Below are 18604 nucleotides of genomic sequence, written 5' to 3'. Positions count from 1 at the left end.
CTGGACCCATCCTGTGACTTTAGTGGACCAACACCACGACTTACTGGACAAACACCCAACACCATGACTTACTGGACCAACACTGTGACTTTAGTGGACCAACACCGTGACTTACTGGACAAACACCCAACACCATGACTTACTAGACCAACACCATGACTTACTAGACCAACACCGTGACTTACTGGACCAACACTGTGACTTAAGTGGACCAACACCATGACTTACTGGACCAACACTGTGACTTTAGTGGACTATAAACATGACTTAATCGGAAACTTACACAATCACTTAACTGAATCATAAACATGAATCGGTATTCTCCCAACAAAACTACTTGCCGGCTTTACCAACAACGAACATCATATATTGAGACAAAGCCTTTATCTATGTAAACGTATCACACATGATAACATGATATTCATATGTCTCTCTTTATCTCACAACTCTTTAAAGTGGTATAATTACAATTACATATTTCAATTGTGATGAGAATATAACGGAGGCTGAATCACTCAGTCAGAAAAATAGAATTTCCAAATTAATTGGTTTGCATATGATTTACCTATATACGCTTGCAAACGATCATTCCAGCCTGCAACCTTTCATCCTCCCCTGACTTGCATAACTTGACATAGATGGGATTATGACTGCAGGGGGAGATAACTCTAAACTGAGGCGGTGTACGTATCTGAACCCAGGACCTATGACTGTTCGGCCCGCGTGTGTCCTGCATTCCCATGCCTGTAGTTTAATACGCTTCATTTACACAGTATATAATACGCAATGATGTTGAAGCTCTCGTTCAGACACTTATGCCTAGCAGGCGTCCTCCCTCGCTACCTCAAATACTCAAGTGTACTGTAAACTGTATTGATCGCGTGGCTGGTGCATCTCCTCATCTCCTTCATCCGTCGTGTCTACCCATCATTACTGAAACATTCATGGCCATTAAAGAAGCTTCAACTTACAAAGTTCATATCACACTTACAAGTTATAACTCGTACGTTAGTTACAAGCACGGCATTGGTTGAAGTCGTTTGCTGGTAACAAGATAACGCAGCAGCATCTGAACCGAACAGTTTGGTCGGACCCATCATCCCCATCCCAGCGGATCATGTACCATGTTTGACAAGACCAAGCAAGACAGCCAGAGGGCGGGACAGTATCGATTTCTACATACCCTGTTTCGACAAACAATGAGAAAACAAATTCAACTATCTTTTTCCATTAACGAGTTTATTTCATGCCTTGTATTGTTTTACGCTACAATGCAGTTTGTTGTTTGAGAAGTAAGAAGTGACGCGCCGAGGGTCTAGTATCAGTGCCGCTATGTTTGATATCGGGATAAAATGAGGCGTACAATGTACAATTGTTCATTTGCTAAATACAGATATTTGACTTCATTCTGAAAATATCATATTCAGTTGTAGAGATGAGTGCCATTGTGATAATGTTTGTATATTCGCCTGCACATGAATGTCAAAAGAACAATAGCATTAGATGGGATCATTTATGGCTCCTGAATATTCCATTGTATATTAGAGCGCCATTTAGCTCAGAGAAGCTGAATCATTCATCCGTTTTTTTCTTCGTCAATTTTTATCTACCACAAGTTATGGGGAATGTTATCAGAAGACCCCTATTGATTTATGTCAAACACTATACATTTTCAGCACTGTAACGAAGCGTTTGTTTGATTTTTTTAATACACTTAATTCAATAGGTGCCCCGCGATACATCCTACTATTACGTCAATGTTACCATTAAAATGTTACAGCAAAATGAATACGAGAACATCCAAATAATCAATATGAGAAATATGACTCCAATTCTCTTGCATTGAAATAACATAAACCATTTAGGTTTCCACCCTCTATGAAAGTAGGAGCAATTAATTCTCTACTGCGCATGTCGCATTGCGGCGATGTATTGACACCGAGCATCCATAATGGATGTGTATTGCTGAGAGGCGCGTCAGTGTCGGTGTGAGCAGAATTCAACCAGTCTAGCTTCAGTCACCCTACTGCACGCCGCGCGCACAACTCAAGCAACATGGTGAGTTGGCTTTTCGATCTAAAATCTACATCATAACTTTCATCCATATTTATCCTACTTTTTCGTTTAACAATTTATCTTTTCATACTTTGATGTTAAAAGTTCAATTGCAATGTTAAAATATCAACTTGAAACATTTTTTCGCATTTTACATTTTGACAAAGTTGTTTTAACACTGATACAAAACAGGGTATACATCGTTTTAGAGGTTTGAGATTATTTAGTACAGCTGCATATTCCTTTCAGTTCAATAGTTGCAATTTGAACTCATGAGTCAATTGAGAAAATAGCTTATAATTACAGACATACTTAAGTCAGCCCTAATTACTTCCAAACGGTCCACGCCTGAATACTTTGGTTCCAGCGATATGATATGACGAACACTTGGTCCTTGACTACGGAATGTATTGCCTCCCGTTGATACATTATGCGTAATTAGTACAAATTGCCTTTGTCATGTTGCTTAAACAGGCATATTATCGCTAATTCGTATAGCTAAGATATTAATACTGCATTCCATTCAGAATCACAAACAGTTTAAGGGATATGGTTTTCGTCATTACTAAGCTAGCATTCGATTCTCTAAACGCCTTCTGTCATTCCTTAGGGGGTATTCAATGAGTGTTTAACATATCACTACGACATATAGTCAATATATGGTAGATACGACTGCGGTCGCTCCCCCCATTCGTTTCTCATTATAATCCGCTGGTCCATATGCTTATTAAGTACTAAGCGCAATGGGCACCAGACGAGGATGTAGATGTACATTGTAATGATGCGAAGTCATCCTTGTTGGTTCCGTACACCCTGGAACTGCTTCTGAAGAAATTTGAATTAGAATTTCAGATCCAAAACGAAATCATCGTATTCCCCAAAGCGGTTGTTTTGAATCCTTACTTTTCTGTAAGTGGAGGTGCTACCGGTGGGACAGGGCATGCTACCGCTTTCGCGGATACTCCCTGGGGTCATTTGATTTCCACTGATCCCGTCATTTAATTTCCACGGCTACTTTGCCTTTTACGCCGAATCGAATTTTATTTTGATAAAATAATGTATGTGTTTTGGTTACGTTATTAAGGTAGTGATGAAACGTGTTTTCTTAAAATATATTATTATTTATAGTGAATCATAGATTTAGAAATGGACTGAAAATACTACAGTGGTCATTGGGAGAGTTAGCGAACGTGTCGTCGCGTGTCGTCGCCACATAGTCCCGGCAGTGATAGTAGTAATGAGCTACTGACTACTAGCTGCAACTAAGTACAGCTACTAGTAGCTGACAATATGGTGCTACTCCATCAATGTATTGTATGGCATGTTTGCAATCAAACGTGGAACGGACAGCGAGATTTACATTTAGTTCAATAAAACTGTTGCAATATTCGTAAACTACACTTTACATAAACTGTATTCTCTTCAACTCGATTCATGTAACCTGATATCTCATTAAGTCGATGTATAGTCCCGTAGAGTCATTAACTGCACTATAGATAATTCAATGCAATTTCAAAGTTCTCCGGGACTTCGAGTGAGTATGTTGGGGCTTACGCAAAGGTTAAGCTATAGTCCAAAACTTCAAGAAGGCAACCAGAAATGGATTTCATGGATTGTCACCATATTGGGAAATCATACTTAGTGCTTGGACGAACGCTTTATCCACTGGGCCATCCCTCCGCCGACCAAGACTCGCTGTTCTTATCTGATCACAGACACGATTCTTCTAGAAAACGTATATTAAGAAAACAGTTTTCGGTATTTATAAAGTGAATTTTTGTTAATTTGAATCCCGTCAGATCATTGGGCATCGATATACGTGGTCCACAGGTGACAAATCAGGCAACGTTGGTCACGGGGAGTGGGCCGATGGGTAAACATGTTCGAGTTTCTTGGGCTTCGGTCCTGACCCACACTGATGCACATGTTATATATGGTGTTTTCTCAGGCAACTGACTTTGTTCGGAAAATACCTCTGTTCGCCCAGTCGCGAATATGTACACGGCAGGATGAATTCGTAATTTGTCTGGTAAACTTAGCGGCTTGGGTTGTACACTCCCAAGGGAGTCGAGAATAAAATTCGAGTGTATCCATTGACTGTGAGTGTGGGGGTATGGTTTTACGCCACTTTTAGCAACATTTCCAGCAACACGACGGCAGAGGGCATCAGAAATGGGCTTCACACATTGAATCGAACGCGTGCCTTCGGCGTGACGAACGCACGCTTTACCCACTAGGCTTCCCCATCGCCCGGGGTAATAATTGTGCGCTTTGGGCATGATTTATAGCACGGGAAAAGCGCGATACAAATGAATTATTTTTATTATTTTTATTATTATTACTACCTCTACTACTGCTATTATTATTATTATTATTATTATTATTATTATTATTATTATTATTATTATTATTATAGAGAGAAAGAGAGACCTCCGATACGTGCTAGCCAATATCCTTCAGGGATCACAACGTGACATCGTCTTAAACATTAGATCGAGAGTTCGAGTTACAGTTGTGTAGCTTATCCCACACCGTTGGTATTTATGAACGTAGGTAGGACTTTGCTCTTTGGATCGCTGAATCACAGTCGGAGTCGGAACGCTTTAGGCTGACATGCACACCTCGGGTATATCTTCCCGATACAAGGGAGTTAACTGACTGTAAAAATGTAGAAACTGGTCTTTTAGAGTCAGTTAACTCCCTTGCCTCTGGAAGGTGACCTCGGGTCAGAAAGAAATAGACCCTCACTTGTGCGAGCGAACTAAATTGACAGCGAGAGGTTTTCATCTTTGGTCAGACTAGCTGTGTGCTATCGATGGCATGGATCAACCAATCGACAGCCGGTGTGCCAAATCCAGACTTGACCCAAATGACCAGCCACTCATTCTCTCTGTTTATAATAGTTGAATGTGAGTATGCGTGCGTGCGTGCGTGCGTGCGTGTGTGCGTGTGTGCGTGCGTGTTAGTTGATTAATTGTATGTCACGCTTCGTTAAACAATTGTATCACCTACCGTGGCCTCATCACAGGGTCGATATCATCAGATATTTACACGATCATGAGTTTTGTGCATACAACGGCAATCAACCAAATCTATATACCACACAGACCGAGACAGGAAATAATACATTCGGACAATAACATGCAGAGCATCATTTTGTAAGCGATAGTAGTTAAGCCGAGTATGGGCTGTTGATACACAGCCGATCGCCCTTACCACATATATATAACAACACGCATTATATCTGGTCAATGGATCCAGTGTATAATTATACCCAAGGCCGTTTCCATACAGATGACTTGCAGTCACCAAGCAACCGCTGGTTAACCAAGCACGGCCGCGCACCATATATTATGCACTTTGAGTAAACATTTCAATACGAGGTATTGATTGATTCTCATCTATATTCATGTAATCGAACAGCAAAAGCACTTTCTTCTGTTTTTGATTTAACGTCAATCGCAGTTATTTCCCCTTGAAAGCATCGGTTGACAAACAAATTCAATTAGAAAGTTGTTTTTTATCATAATATAAAGTTGTATACATAAGTAACACAATTACTCAGTTAGACCAACCTTTACTGGAGTAATTATCAGCTTGATTTGAAATGATAGGGAACTAGATCAAGTAGGTGCACAACTAACTCTTAGTGATCTTTAAAGTTCTTTGATAAAACGCTGTTCGGTATTCACATTTGTATGTGTTGTTATGTTCAGATTAAAATAAACAATGCCGCAAAGAGAGTTTGCTCAGCTCAGGGCCCTTGCCCCCTCTACACGCAGCCCAGACAAGGAATGAGACTTCTCCCAGGAAGCGCTGCCTAGTCGAACCCACCCCATCTTCCCGAGGCAAGTGCGTTAACTGACTATAAAAGTCCAGTTTCCTTTTAAAGTCAGTTAACTCTCTTGCCTCGGGGGGGGGGTTTAGCCCTAACTGGGTTCAGGAGAATAAATCCTATCTATCTATCTATCTATCTATCTATCTATCTATCTATCTATCTATCTATCTATCATTATTATTATTAGTAGTAGTAGTAGTATTAGTAGTAGTATTTCGGAGTTCGCTGTATACGGAAATGATGACTGTGTTCTAGTCTTACACCCTGATATTTCCAATCGATTTCTCAGCACTTACTAAGCTTTGTTTCCGCCTCGATGCTCACTATTAAGACCAGATGTGCACATGTGCGTATCATGGGAAATAACCTATGCATTTATGAAAGGCAATTTTAAATTTCACTGTTATACTATATAGTTGCAACTCAAAAGCTGCAGCAGCGTTAGAACCAGTGTTCGTCCATCAATTGGATTAGTGACCACGGCCAAGTGATGGGTTGAGCGCGACTGTCCCTGGTGGTACGAAACGTTTTACTTTCAGCCAAGTGGCAATCTCTGATGACTGCCTTTAATCGATACAATGAGGTGCACATCATGTACACCTACTATACACGCCCGACCTCCATTACGCTAAACAGGCTGAACACTTCCCATATACTCACTTCTATAAGAAACGCGACATATTAGGAATCATTTCTGTATGAGTTTGACTGTATACGTAATTGACACTGACACTGACCTTGTTCAACTAAACGGCACTATTAATCTGACCTTACTGAACTAAACGTCTTTGACACTCTGACCTTGTTCCACTAAACATTATTGACCTTTTGACCTTGTTCCACTAGACACCATTGACCTTTTGACCTTGTTCCACTTGTATTGTTTTTCTTTCTTAATCCTTTTGTTTACAATTGTTTCTGTGATTCGGTTGCTTCGTGTTGATTGATTCTGGTCCAGCAATAAATATTTTTTGTTCTTTTCAGGCAAACGGACTTACTTCACAGCAGGAAGCAGGTACGTTGCATCAGCTACTGTCAGTCAAGAGTAACTTTGACTAATGAGGGGGTGTCTGGGGGCTTTCAGCTATAATTTTAGTGATATCTTGGTGTCTAAGTTCTTGATATCATGACGCCCTATAACATATAACCCTTTGGCTTGTGCAGAATACTTGTTCAGGGTTTTATTTTGACTTACCTGTTCCAGAATACACGGCAATCTTTAAGAAATTCGACCGTGACGGTGATGGCCAAATAGACGCCGATGAATTGGCGTCGGCGTTGTCAACATTTTCGAAAACAACCATTTCTCGGGAAAGAGCTTCCAGGATTATAGATGACAACGACACCAACAGTGAGTGTTCAGGTTTATAACTTTCCCTTTGCTCAGTCCTTGACGGTCGCTCTTAAGCGGCCTTTTCACAAATGGCTAGAGCGTGGGCTTTGTGTATCAAAAACACGAGGCACTTGAGGTATTTGATATTTGTTCAGTCAAGATGTGCAACCGACCATGCACTAGATACATACAGAACACACTAGATATTTTTTTCAGTGACTAATTTGCTTTTATATAGCAGCACAGCTAAATAATTTTAATTTTAATTTTAATTTTAATTTTAATTTTAATTTTAAAGTGTCCCCTTACTTTTATATTCTGTATACATTTGCATACATGTGTCCTCACAGTGGTGAGGGGTAGGTGAGTGGTTAAAGCATTAGTTCGTCGCGCCGAAGGCCCGGCTCGATTCCCCACATTTGTGAAACTCCTTTCCGGCGCCCCCAACCCCTACCAATGTGATAGAACAGGAATACCGCTAAAAGCGGTGTAAAACCATACTCATTCACTCTCACTCTCACTGTCGTTTGTCACATACATATAAATCCCCTCGTTTGTAGGGAATGGTACCATCGAGATCAATGAGTTCATTGCGTTCATGAGCATAATGCTGAAGATGGACTCACAATTCAAGAAGGATGACAGGATGAAGAGGATGTTTGAACAATTCGACAAGAACGGTGACGGCAAAATCACCGCCGCAGAACTCAAGTCAGTCTTGACGGGGACCTGCCCCGACATCACCGAATCCCAGGTGAAACAAATGGTCAAACAGGCTGATCTGGATGGGGATGGCAAGATCGACTATAATGGTGAGGAAAATAAGCAATATGCGTTACTGTTACTAGAACATTGAAACCCCGTCAGGCGGACCTCCCAATACCGGAACACCCTATTTCCGGGCGATTTCTGTTTCTTGATATCAATGGTTTCTTCTACTCGTAAAGATCTGGGGTAGAATAGGTCTTCAGCAACCCATGCTTGCTGTAACAGGCGACTGTGCTTGTCGTAAAAGGCGACTAACGGGATCGGGTGGTGAGACTCGCTAACTTGGTTGACGCATGCCATCGTAACCCAATTGCGTGGATCCGGCGGCGATGGGGTAGCCCAGTGGTTAAAGTGTTCGCTCGTCACGCCGAAGGCCCAGGTTAAATTCCCCCAATTGGGAACAATGTGTGAAGCCCATTTCTGGTGTCCCCCCGCCGTGATATTGCTGGAATATTGCTAAAAGCGGCGTAAAACCATACCCACTCACTAAATTCGGGGGTGATTGGGTAGCCCAGTGGTTAAAACGTTCGCTCGTCACACAAAAGACCCGGTTCAATTCATCACGTGGGTACAATATGTGAAGTCATTTATGGAGTCCCCCGGCGTACCATTGCCCGAATTTTGCTAAAAGCGAGGTAAACCATAACCACTCACTCAAACTTTAGAAACTTGTTAATCCGGATCTGGAGCAGGTCTCGGGACGTTCTCATTGTTATTGGAAACGTTCGCATTTCACTGTCGGTCGATATCTGGGCCCCGTCCCACAAAGCGATCTCAGTGCCACGTTGATCGTAAGCCTATGATAAAGTATGGGAGTTTCTCTGGGGTCTTGTTTCGTTTGTCGGAGAATGCCAGTGTGGTCATATAAACTCCCAGGCAAAAGAAAGTATACACTTGAAAACTGGATGTGACCAATAAAATACAAAGGTTATCAAAAGGTTACTTGGCTGAAAACACTGCAAACGTAAGGTCAAAAACACAACTGTGATGCACCATCGAATAGAGTGCAATAATTTTGAACGGGACGTTAAACCCCATTTCACCTCACCATCATTTAATCTTATACGTAACGCTAAATGAGAAACGCCCTGCGAGATTTTCTATCAAACTTTTTGCAGCCGATTTTTAATTCGATCAGCTGCGTTGTCCTTAGGTGAAATACCTTGATTTGATACATCATATCGGGATTTCCATTCATGTTATATATTTGCTTTTAATTAGGTCCTCGCCACGTGCAGTGTATGTGGGTAAACTATAGGGCAAAAGAAAGTATACACTTAGGATTTGACTACACAATTTCAAACGTCACAAAACCTGCCTGAAAACAGTCGCCTAAATACTGCACACTTAAGCTCCAAACCACAAACTTAATCCCCGCATCAAATACATCAGCATCGAAAAAACATTTTTTGTTTGTTTCATTTTTAGCCACCCTGGGTGTATACAATCGTTTGCCTGGCAGTGTATCCATGGCATTCTGCAGTGTAAAAGAAGCGTGGCACGCGAGTAATCGCATATTGCATTATGATCACTTTCGGAGTCTCTTACCAGAGTACTATCATTAATATCATATCATAGCTCTGACAACAATATGGAATTGGGGTTTCGGAAATCCGGGGAGAATTGATAGCAATGATAGATGGTGCCAGATCTCTCCCAGGTGGAAGGAAGTGCTTAGTCCACCACCATAACCGACCACAAACTAGGGCACAGCAGACCGATCAAACCGATTTCGGTTGCAAATCTACAAGATACTTTATAACTTTACACGATACATTTCAACCGTCAAATAGAGTGTTAGTCATATTTCATGTCTTCACAGGCTTCTGACATCGTTGAAATACGGTCTTTGAGGATTTGACAATAATGCTATTAGCGATGGATTCTCTTCGGATCATTGCAGGGATTCAGTCTTCAACACTGAACGAGCGGGTCAATAACGTGCTCTCTTGTTTTTTGTACTATTGACAAGCCCATGGAAACACCCCTGTGTTCGAATCCAAGTTTCGGATTAAATAGTCTCCTTGGTATGGCGGCACCAAATGGAAAACGTGCAGGACCTGCGTGCAAAGGGTCGACTTAGAAGTATTTGCACACATATTGTCAAACTGTACGCGCGGAAATGACGTATTTGACGTGGTATCCGCAGATAGATTTATGTGGGAGAAACTGCGGGGATTTGGGTCAGAATAGGAATTCTTATCATAAACGCCGATTTAAAACTGGTGGTAACAATATATAGCCGGGCTGATTGTGTGTCAATGTTCCCCTACAGCATGTGTCGGTGCTCATGCTTTCAACCACTGGTTCACTCATTCTTATGCACGGTTATGAGCCCCGAAAACGGGTTCTGTGCTGGTTTGTGTTCACCAGGAGTAAATGATTTAAGCAATGCTCTCGTCACGATATGGCCGAAATATTGCCGCATTTTCAACTCACTCACTCACTCACTCGAGCACTTCTACAAGTATCCTGCTTCTAAACGTGTTTTAACAATATCACTGACTATAAGTTTCATTTGCAGCGCACAGAGCACTCATGCAATATTATTATTATTATTATTATTATTATTATTATTATTATTATTATTATTATCATCATTATTCACTCGTATTGATTAATATCATATCTTTACTTTACAACAACGAAAATTTCGATGGTGATTTCTGATTGTCAATATTTATCGACATATTATTTCCCCGTTTTATCAGAATTTGACTTCCAATCAGATTCAACTATTTCAATGACGAAGTAGATATCCTTACTTTGGAATCGGTATTCGAAGAAACACAGCAATAAATAAATGAAGCGGTCGCGTTGTGGCATTTGTTTGAGAAAACATATATATTATAAGACGTGTTTCCGGGCTATTGACAATTCACTGAACGTATAATACGCTAAACGATTCATATTACTAAACTATCCACTTTATTTTTCAGAATTTGTGCAAATGATGACATAGACGTCGGCAAGGACCACAGCAACGCTATTTATTACTTTTTCTAAATATTTCACTTCGCTCCATTTACATCGAAGTCACACAACGCGGACCAAGGTTCGGAAGTTATTTAATAGGGAACAGCTAAGTGTAGGTATGAGAACTTACGACCCACACACCTTGCTACAGAAATAAGGGGTATCAGTTTGAATTTATGTACACCATTTAAAAGTTCTTTCTGTTCCTTTTGGCCTAATGGAAGGAATAGATGACAAATTGTACTCTTTCAGTTTTGGTGTAACTATGAATCAGAAGTCAAAATTTCGTTTGCTTAACATATGCATCTGAAACTACATCCCTGAATGTGTTAAATTAAGGGTTGACTCTATGTAAAGATAAAAAATAATAATTTCGCTATTTTAAACACCTTGGTCGAGAGAATGTTTATGTCCCTTATCCAAAAAACTGCAGCAGGAGTTCTTTTTTAAAAAAACAGGGAGCCATTACTACAATCAAAAAATCAATTTGTTGTGACCTTTTTGAGAATTTGTCGTGTTTTCGGTTCTATGTGCGAAACTTAAAACGTCTTGTATCGAAGTTATATATTCTGGGCGATATATTACCTTTGTCCGGTGAAAGTATGTACCGCAGAAAAATCCTGGTAAATGGGTTTCCGTTTTTTAGTAGTATCAGCTGAATGTAGAGTTCGAAATAGGAAGTTCATCAGCTGACCAGTAAGACTTTTTCTTGACCAGTATGATCTGTCGTTCCCCCGGGCCACATTTGGGTGTGGTCTCTCCAGTAGAGGGACAATCTGGTCTTCAGTTTTAGGACTATGGTTCTTTACGCCAAACATGGATGCTGACTTATATCAGCAGGTACAACCAACAAACGGATCATGACGCTTGTCATTTTTTAATACTCAAGTGTGTACTTTCAGCAGTCTTTGTTTTCTGAATAAATCTTTTCATGATCATCTGACGCTTTTTGTGTGGTCGTATATTTACCTCAGTAGGAACTTTAACCTGGGCCCACTTGCACAAAGCGATCTTAGCGCTAAGACTATCGTAAGCCTATGTTAACGTAAGGGAGTTACAATCATCTTAGCGCTAAGATCGCTTTGTGCAAGTAGGCCCTGGTGGTTGTGGCGTTTGCTTGTTACAAGGCGACTCGAGTTCGAAACCCTACATGGATATCAGGTGCCGTGTTCTAGCTGTAATATTGTTGTACGCGTAAAACTATATTCACTCACTCACTCACCCCAGTCCTAACAACAGTTCATGGTGTGAGATTCAAGTTTCATGTCCGGATGAACGGAGTTCCATCTACGAACCTTGCTCAAAACTTGTTCAATCAGGGTTGCAACATTCAAGGCTTCAGTAAAGCTTTCCAAAAGTGTTATGGTAGACATGTGGAGGACATTTCCAAATTTGACCATCAGTAACAAAAGTGATGTCTGATGCAATTCCCTATTTTGACTTGCACCATGTATGTTCCCGTACTTTTGTGGTGAATAATTGACGTACCTTTGCATGTGTTTGTGAAGGGTGTCACCGGTAGAGCAGCATACGCAAACCTATTCGCGAACTCCTGGTATCATCACTATTTGATAGTGATTCATAAACACCTCCTCATAATATAGTTGGATTTGTACAATCGACTCCGCTTTTAGCAGATATTTCTTAGAAAGATGGAAATGCTTATGTCGCTTTTATCTACAGAATACAATCAAGCGATCAGCTTACAAAGACTCTATTCTCTCATATGGATTAAAAACATGCATTCTTGATTCTTTTTTATAATATTCTTTCAATGCGACCTGTCGGTACACAAGCTAGTATCTTTTCAAGAAAGTGGTCGATAACGGTACTCACATTTGTTCGCAAACGTCATGAATTATATCATTATCAGTATTGATAGAACATATACAAGAAGTTGTGATCAATAAGTCAATGCTAACTTCACAGACGTTACAGCTTCTAAATATCACTCAAGGATATTGTATCATACGTTGACGAAACATGAACCCTATTTAAAAGACCACTGTGTTCTGTCGTATTGAGCCGATTTCCTGTCCTGATCTTGACGCAGTTGGTGCCGTTTGTGTCATGGTTATGACTAATTTGTTTAAAGACAGTGCCTCTCTTTTACCAGGGTAATCAGTAAGTACTAGATCAATGTACATCATTAAACTGAGTTTAAATATAAACTATGGATTTTGAATGACGTACATTAACTTTGCTGGAACTGTCATTCATTTTTGCTCGAGTGTAGTTGTCATGCTTAGGTGCGATCCACCTCGAACAGTGAAATGGGGCTTAACGCACTTACATAGCCACGTGCATGAACTTGAGTGCGTGCGTGTGTGGCTGCATGTACTAGTCAGACTTACGACGGTTTTCTAGTGCTAGCCAACTGAGATACAATGCCGCAGTTTAACATTGATACCCCACTCAAGCACAGTATACTATATAGTCTAATCTAATACTATATACGGTGGAGGTCCGAGATGAAAGTTAGAATTGGGAGAAGATAAATAGTTTTATTAACAGGTTTGAACAATACCAGGATCAACGTAAGGTGAAATATTGATCAAACCTGTCGGATCAACTGAAACACTGTTGAAAGAGATTTGAAAACCTCCACCCACCCGGTCCTATTGAATAGAGGACTGGTGTTGTTCAACAGCTGACGTTTTAAGACGTTCCGCACATTACAAGACCAACAATGCCCCATAGTCTGGACCTCTAGTTTATGAAGATACCACGCCATTACAAAGCTGTTTCGCCATGCAAATGTTACAAAGCGTTATAGCTGTCTTTGTAGCCCGAGTATTGAAATATATTTATGACGCTCTGTATCAATACTCCCGAATTACCACACAACAACATGAACAAATGGCTCCAGGACGCAGCAGTGACCAGTTTTTAAAATGTGAATAGAAGAATGCTTTGGGCAGCCTAACGTATTAGCGCATTCCATGCAGTTGGATAGAGTTATGACAGCGGAAACATAAAGACAAATAAACGGTATCGATCCTACTTGGTAAACAAGGAACATGTGTTTCAGTGTGTTCGGGCCGGTTGAATACCACGCTCTGCTTAACCGGAGCACCGCGAGATGGTATTGTGGTTGGTATTGATTCTGGCACTGTACTGCAACAATAAACACACTGCCATTTTCTACTGTGAAGAAAGACCTTCCTTCAAGTTTGGACTATATGCAGTGAATAATTTAGTAGTCGTTTCTAAAGAGACTTGGGAGTGGTGTCAAGGGAGGCGATCAAGAGTGGGTCCTGCTTATGCCTGTGACCGAAAAACAATTTAAAATTAAATATGTGATGAGAAAGATCAACAAGCTTTTCATATATGGGTTCGCTGTTACCATGGAAGGGTACGTGTCTGTGCAAATCGATAGGCGAGATGACAGCGTTTTTTATTTGCGTTTGTTTTTTGTTGTATTTCTAACATGTTTTTAGTCTGAGGGCCCAGCTGGTAGCCTACTTACGATGGTGTACGTGTGTATGATTGCGGATGATGTCGTGCATGACGTTGTGTGATGGCGTGATACGTAGCAAAACGATGGCGTGTTGATACAGATGATTGCGTGAGTGAGTGTGTTGGGTTTAACGCCGCTTTTTAGTTATGGCGCGTATAACATACGCCAAGTGATGTCGTGTAAAACATCAGGTGATTGCGTGTTCAACGCAGGATTGTGGCGTGTATAGTGTCAGGCAGCGCCGTAAGTGGCACAAGATGATGGCGTGTTTACGTCAGGTGACGACGTGTGCAGCACCAGATGATGGCGTGTATAACGTCAGTGACGGCGCGAGTAGCGCCAGATGAAGGCGTGTATAGTGTCAGGCAGCGCCGTAAGTGGCACAAGATGATGGCGTGTTTACGTCAGGTGACGACGTGTGCAGCACCAGATGATGGCGTGTATAACGTCAGTGACGGCGCGAGTAGCGCCAGATGAAGGCGTGTATAGTGTCAGGCAGCGCCGTAAGTGGCACAAGATGATGGCGTGTTTACGTCAGGTGACGACGTGTGCAGCACCAGATGGTGGCGTGTATAACGTCAGACGAGGGAGTGTAACACCAGATAATGATCTGTATAACGTCAGGCGAGGGCGTGCAGGGCCAGATAATGATCTGTATTACGTCAGGCGAGGGCGTGTAGCACCAAATAATGATCTGTATTACGTCAGGTGAAGGCGTGTAGCACCAGATAATGATCTGTATTACGTCAGGCGAGGGCGTGTAGCACCAGATAGTGATCTGTATAACGTCAGGCGAGGGCGTGTAGCACCAGATAATGATCTGTATTACGTCAGGCGAGGGCGTGTAGCACCAGATAATGATCTGTAAAACGTCAGGTGAAGGCGTGTAGAACCAGATAATGATCTGTATTACGTCAGGTGACAGCGTGTAACACCAGATAGTGATCTGTAAAACGTCAGGCGAGGGCGTGTAGCACCAGACAGGGATCTGTATATCGACAGGCGAGGGCGTGTAACACCAGATAGTGAACTGTATAACGTCAGGCGTGGGCGTGTAGCACCAGCTAGTGAACTGTATAACGTCTGGCGAGGGCGTGTAGCACCAGAGAGTGTTCTGTAAAACGTCAGGCGAGGGCGTGTAACACCAGATAGAGTGATCTATACAACGTCAGGTGGCAGCGTTTGTAGCAACAAAATGATGACGTTATAACGTCAATTGAACTGTGTATAGCACCAGGTGACAATGTGTAACGCAAATAATGGTAGGTAACGCTGGATGGTAACGTGTATCACGTCAAGTGAGGCGTGTGTAACCCTCGGGGTGAAGCGACCGCGTATGCAGCGCCAGATGGTGACCCGCATAGCACTCCATTGTGGTGTATGTACATATGTAACGCCATGTATTTACAGGCATTATGCATGAAGCAGCTGGGCTGCCGGTGTATGTCACACTGTAGATTGCCAAACGGGTGACGATGCTGAACGTCAAAAATGTAATTTTTCCGGATTCCCACCTGACGATAGACGCAAAGGAAATGGAATTAGCTCTCTGCTGGTTCAATAAAGTAACGCTTAAAGTAAAATAAATTCTATCGACTTCTGCAAAGGAAAGAATATCAAAGCATCTACACAATGTATTTCGCCATTGCAAATATTGGTAATAGTGTCCCTATGGGAAATTCATGTTGTTTGTGCCCTAATTGAAAAAAATATTTTCATCAATAGAAATGTATTTGCAGCCATATCTCGGTGCAAGTTAATCACGTCTGTGTGAAGATGCATTTTCCCAGGACCCTTTATTGCATTCTACTATTCCTGCATTTACATAGGTATGAGTGAGTGAGTGAGTGAGTGAGCGAGCGAGCAAGCGTAATGCTGCATTGACAAGTTTTTCTGTTTTATCACTGCCTGGTCGAAGTAAAGTCGAAGGAATGTCCAAAGTGATGAAGGTTGCCCAACTGGTGAAACTCGGATATGGTCCTGATGAATCGTGGATTCGAACCCACGTTCTGCGGATCCTGGCATGGCTAAGGAACGCAAATCCACTAAGCTAATGTCTTTGAAGACTAGACCACCTTGTCCCCATACAGATACGATCTGTTCCTACACATCCAACCTCTGTCTGGAAATTCATTCATACCCATGTGGTAACAAGAAATAAAGAGCTTTGTGTGTGTGTGTGTGTGTGTGTGTGTGTGTGTGTGTGTGTGTGTGTGTGTGTGGTTTTAGAAAGATGTGGCCACCTCAGCGAAGGGGTTACCCATTCAATACTAGGACACTGGGCCCACTTGAGCAAAGCGATCTTATAGCTAGGATCGTTACGCCCACAGGGCCACGGATAGCCATACTATACTAACTGTACTGATTACATTTTATCCGTGGCCCTGTGGTTACGCCCATACTCTAACACAGTCGTAGTGCTAAGATCGTTTTGTGCAAGTGGGCCCTGCACATTAGCACCATGAGACACATTATTCCAGCCGATCCTAGGTAAACCAAGCCTTCACCGTGACGACGAAATGCAGCCGTCTCTGGAATACCCCATATCACATGGGCATTCGTTTTCCAGTTATACATCACTGCTATTAATAATTCACTCTGGTCCAGATAGTCCAATGCGCAAGTGTGTTATCTGGATATGACGTCACACTATCATCCTGGGACTTCTTGAGGGACTCCCTGTCGTTAGAGGCGCCGATTTTGGCTGTGCAGAGTTGCGTCCCTTGGGCACTCCCCAAAACCTATGATCGTGGGTTCGAATTCTGATTCCCCCGATTGTTTCTTGGTTTGTCCGTATACCCGTACGCGCGTGGGTTTCACTAAAGTGTTAAATGTCTGAGATCTGGACCACTTTGCAGTAGGATGACACGCCGTGATATAACTGGAAGACAGTTCAAAGCGACGTTAAACCAAACTCACTCACATGCAGTGGAGGTGAAATGGGGTGAAACGTTGCGTTCAAGAGTATCGTATCTGTTTATCGAGGTGTGATGTTGTCTTCTAATGTGTGATGGTGTGTGTATATATGCTCTCTGGTGTGTGTCTGCGTGTAATCAGGGATGTGAGCAGGAAAACTTTTTTTATACATTTGATTGAATTTAAGCAATTTCGTGCAGTTTGGACAACATTCACACCATCTCAATGTTCTATAATTAAAATTTTATAGTTAAAATCAGTTCTTTTAAAATTTCGGGCATAGCTTCCTCGCACCCACTACCCGCCGTGTCTGGGTGCAATACTGCCATAAACTTCACCCCACCCCCCAGACACAAGGACAACTGTCACAAGCGTGCAATGTCTGACCCTTTCCCATTTAGAAGCATATTGAAAAATCTTACCTTGTACTTACCTTTTGTTGAAAAAACCCCAAAACAACAACAGTGCAAATATACAACATATATCCCCGTTTTCGGAGGCTGAAGAAACATTCATGGTTTTCTCGCTAATCACACGAACAACTACAACTGTAAAACATCTCATACACTTACAAAAGACTTAATATTACAGTGATAGTCAGCAGTAATGCAGTTTATAAAGGTGCCATCCGACCGAGACCCAATGATGCAGTTTTAACTAGCCTAGCGCCATGCAGGTTAAAAACAAGTACTATCTTTTAACATCTTTTGGTTTGACGCGGATGGGCGTGAAACCACCGACCTTCCGCTCTCTGGGCAGGCGCTCTACCCAACTGACCACGTAGGTGGTCATTGGGACGAATAATCCCTGTCATCTCTAACATCCATGAAATGGCTCTTAGCATGTATTAGGGTTAAAATACATTAAAGGAGCCTGGCTGAGGCAAAATGGCAGTTCTAGGAAGTTTATTTTAAATCCCTTTAAGAAAATTCATCTGCCAAATAACAAATTATGATGAATGTCCATCTAGCAATAGTATTCCAGTTCTATCACCCCACTCAGCTTCAATAGGGGAGTGAGCAGTGCTGCATGTCTCAGATGTTTACCACTTTTGTGAAACCCATGAACCTGGGAATAGGGATACATAATCGGGGTGAACCAGGATTCGAACCCACGATTACAGGTGTGACCAGGGGACACAACTCTGCACTGGCAATGGCGGCACCATAGACGACTCGGCCACCAGTGCCCCATCAACCAGGATGCACATTGATACTGGGCACCTACTTTGCACTGGAAACAACAAGGGCAGCAATAC

At 41.9% G+C, this 18604-nt stretch overlaps 1 protein-coding gene across 1 annotated transcript; it reads left to right on the top strand.

Moving 5' to 3' along the window:
• The first annotated feature begins 1908 nt into the window (after positions 1-1908).
• On the top strand, positions 1909-11910 carry LOC124118501 (calmodulin-like). The gene is made up of 5 exons (XM_046480621.2): positions 1909-2058; positions 6878-6908; positions 7098-7244; positions 7787-8038; positions 10934-11910. Exons 1-5 carry the CDS (start codon positions 2056-2058, stop codon positions 10954-10956), a joined length of 456 nt encoding a protein of 151 aa, XP_046336577.1. The 5' UTR covers positions 1909-2055; the 3' UTR covers positions 10957-11910.
• The last annotated feature ends 6694 nt before the right edge of the window (positions 11911-18604 follow it).

The sequence above is a fragment of the Haliotis rufescens genome, unplaced genomic scaffold (assembly GCF_023055435.1).
Source record: "Haliotis rufescens isolate VD_foot unplaced genomic scaffold, xgHalRufe1.0.p SCAF_3, whole genome shotgun sequence".
NCBI classification, from domain to species: Eukaryota; Metazoa; Mollusca; class Gastropoda; order Lepetellida; family Haliotidae; genus Haliotis; species Haliotis rufescens.
This window is presented reverse-complemented; position numbering and strand designations above follow the sequence as displayed.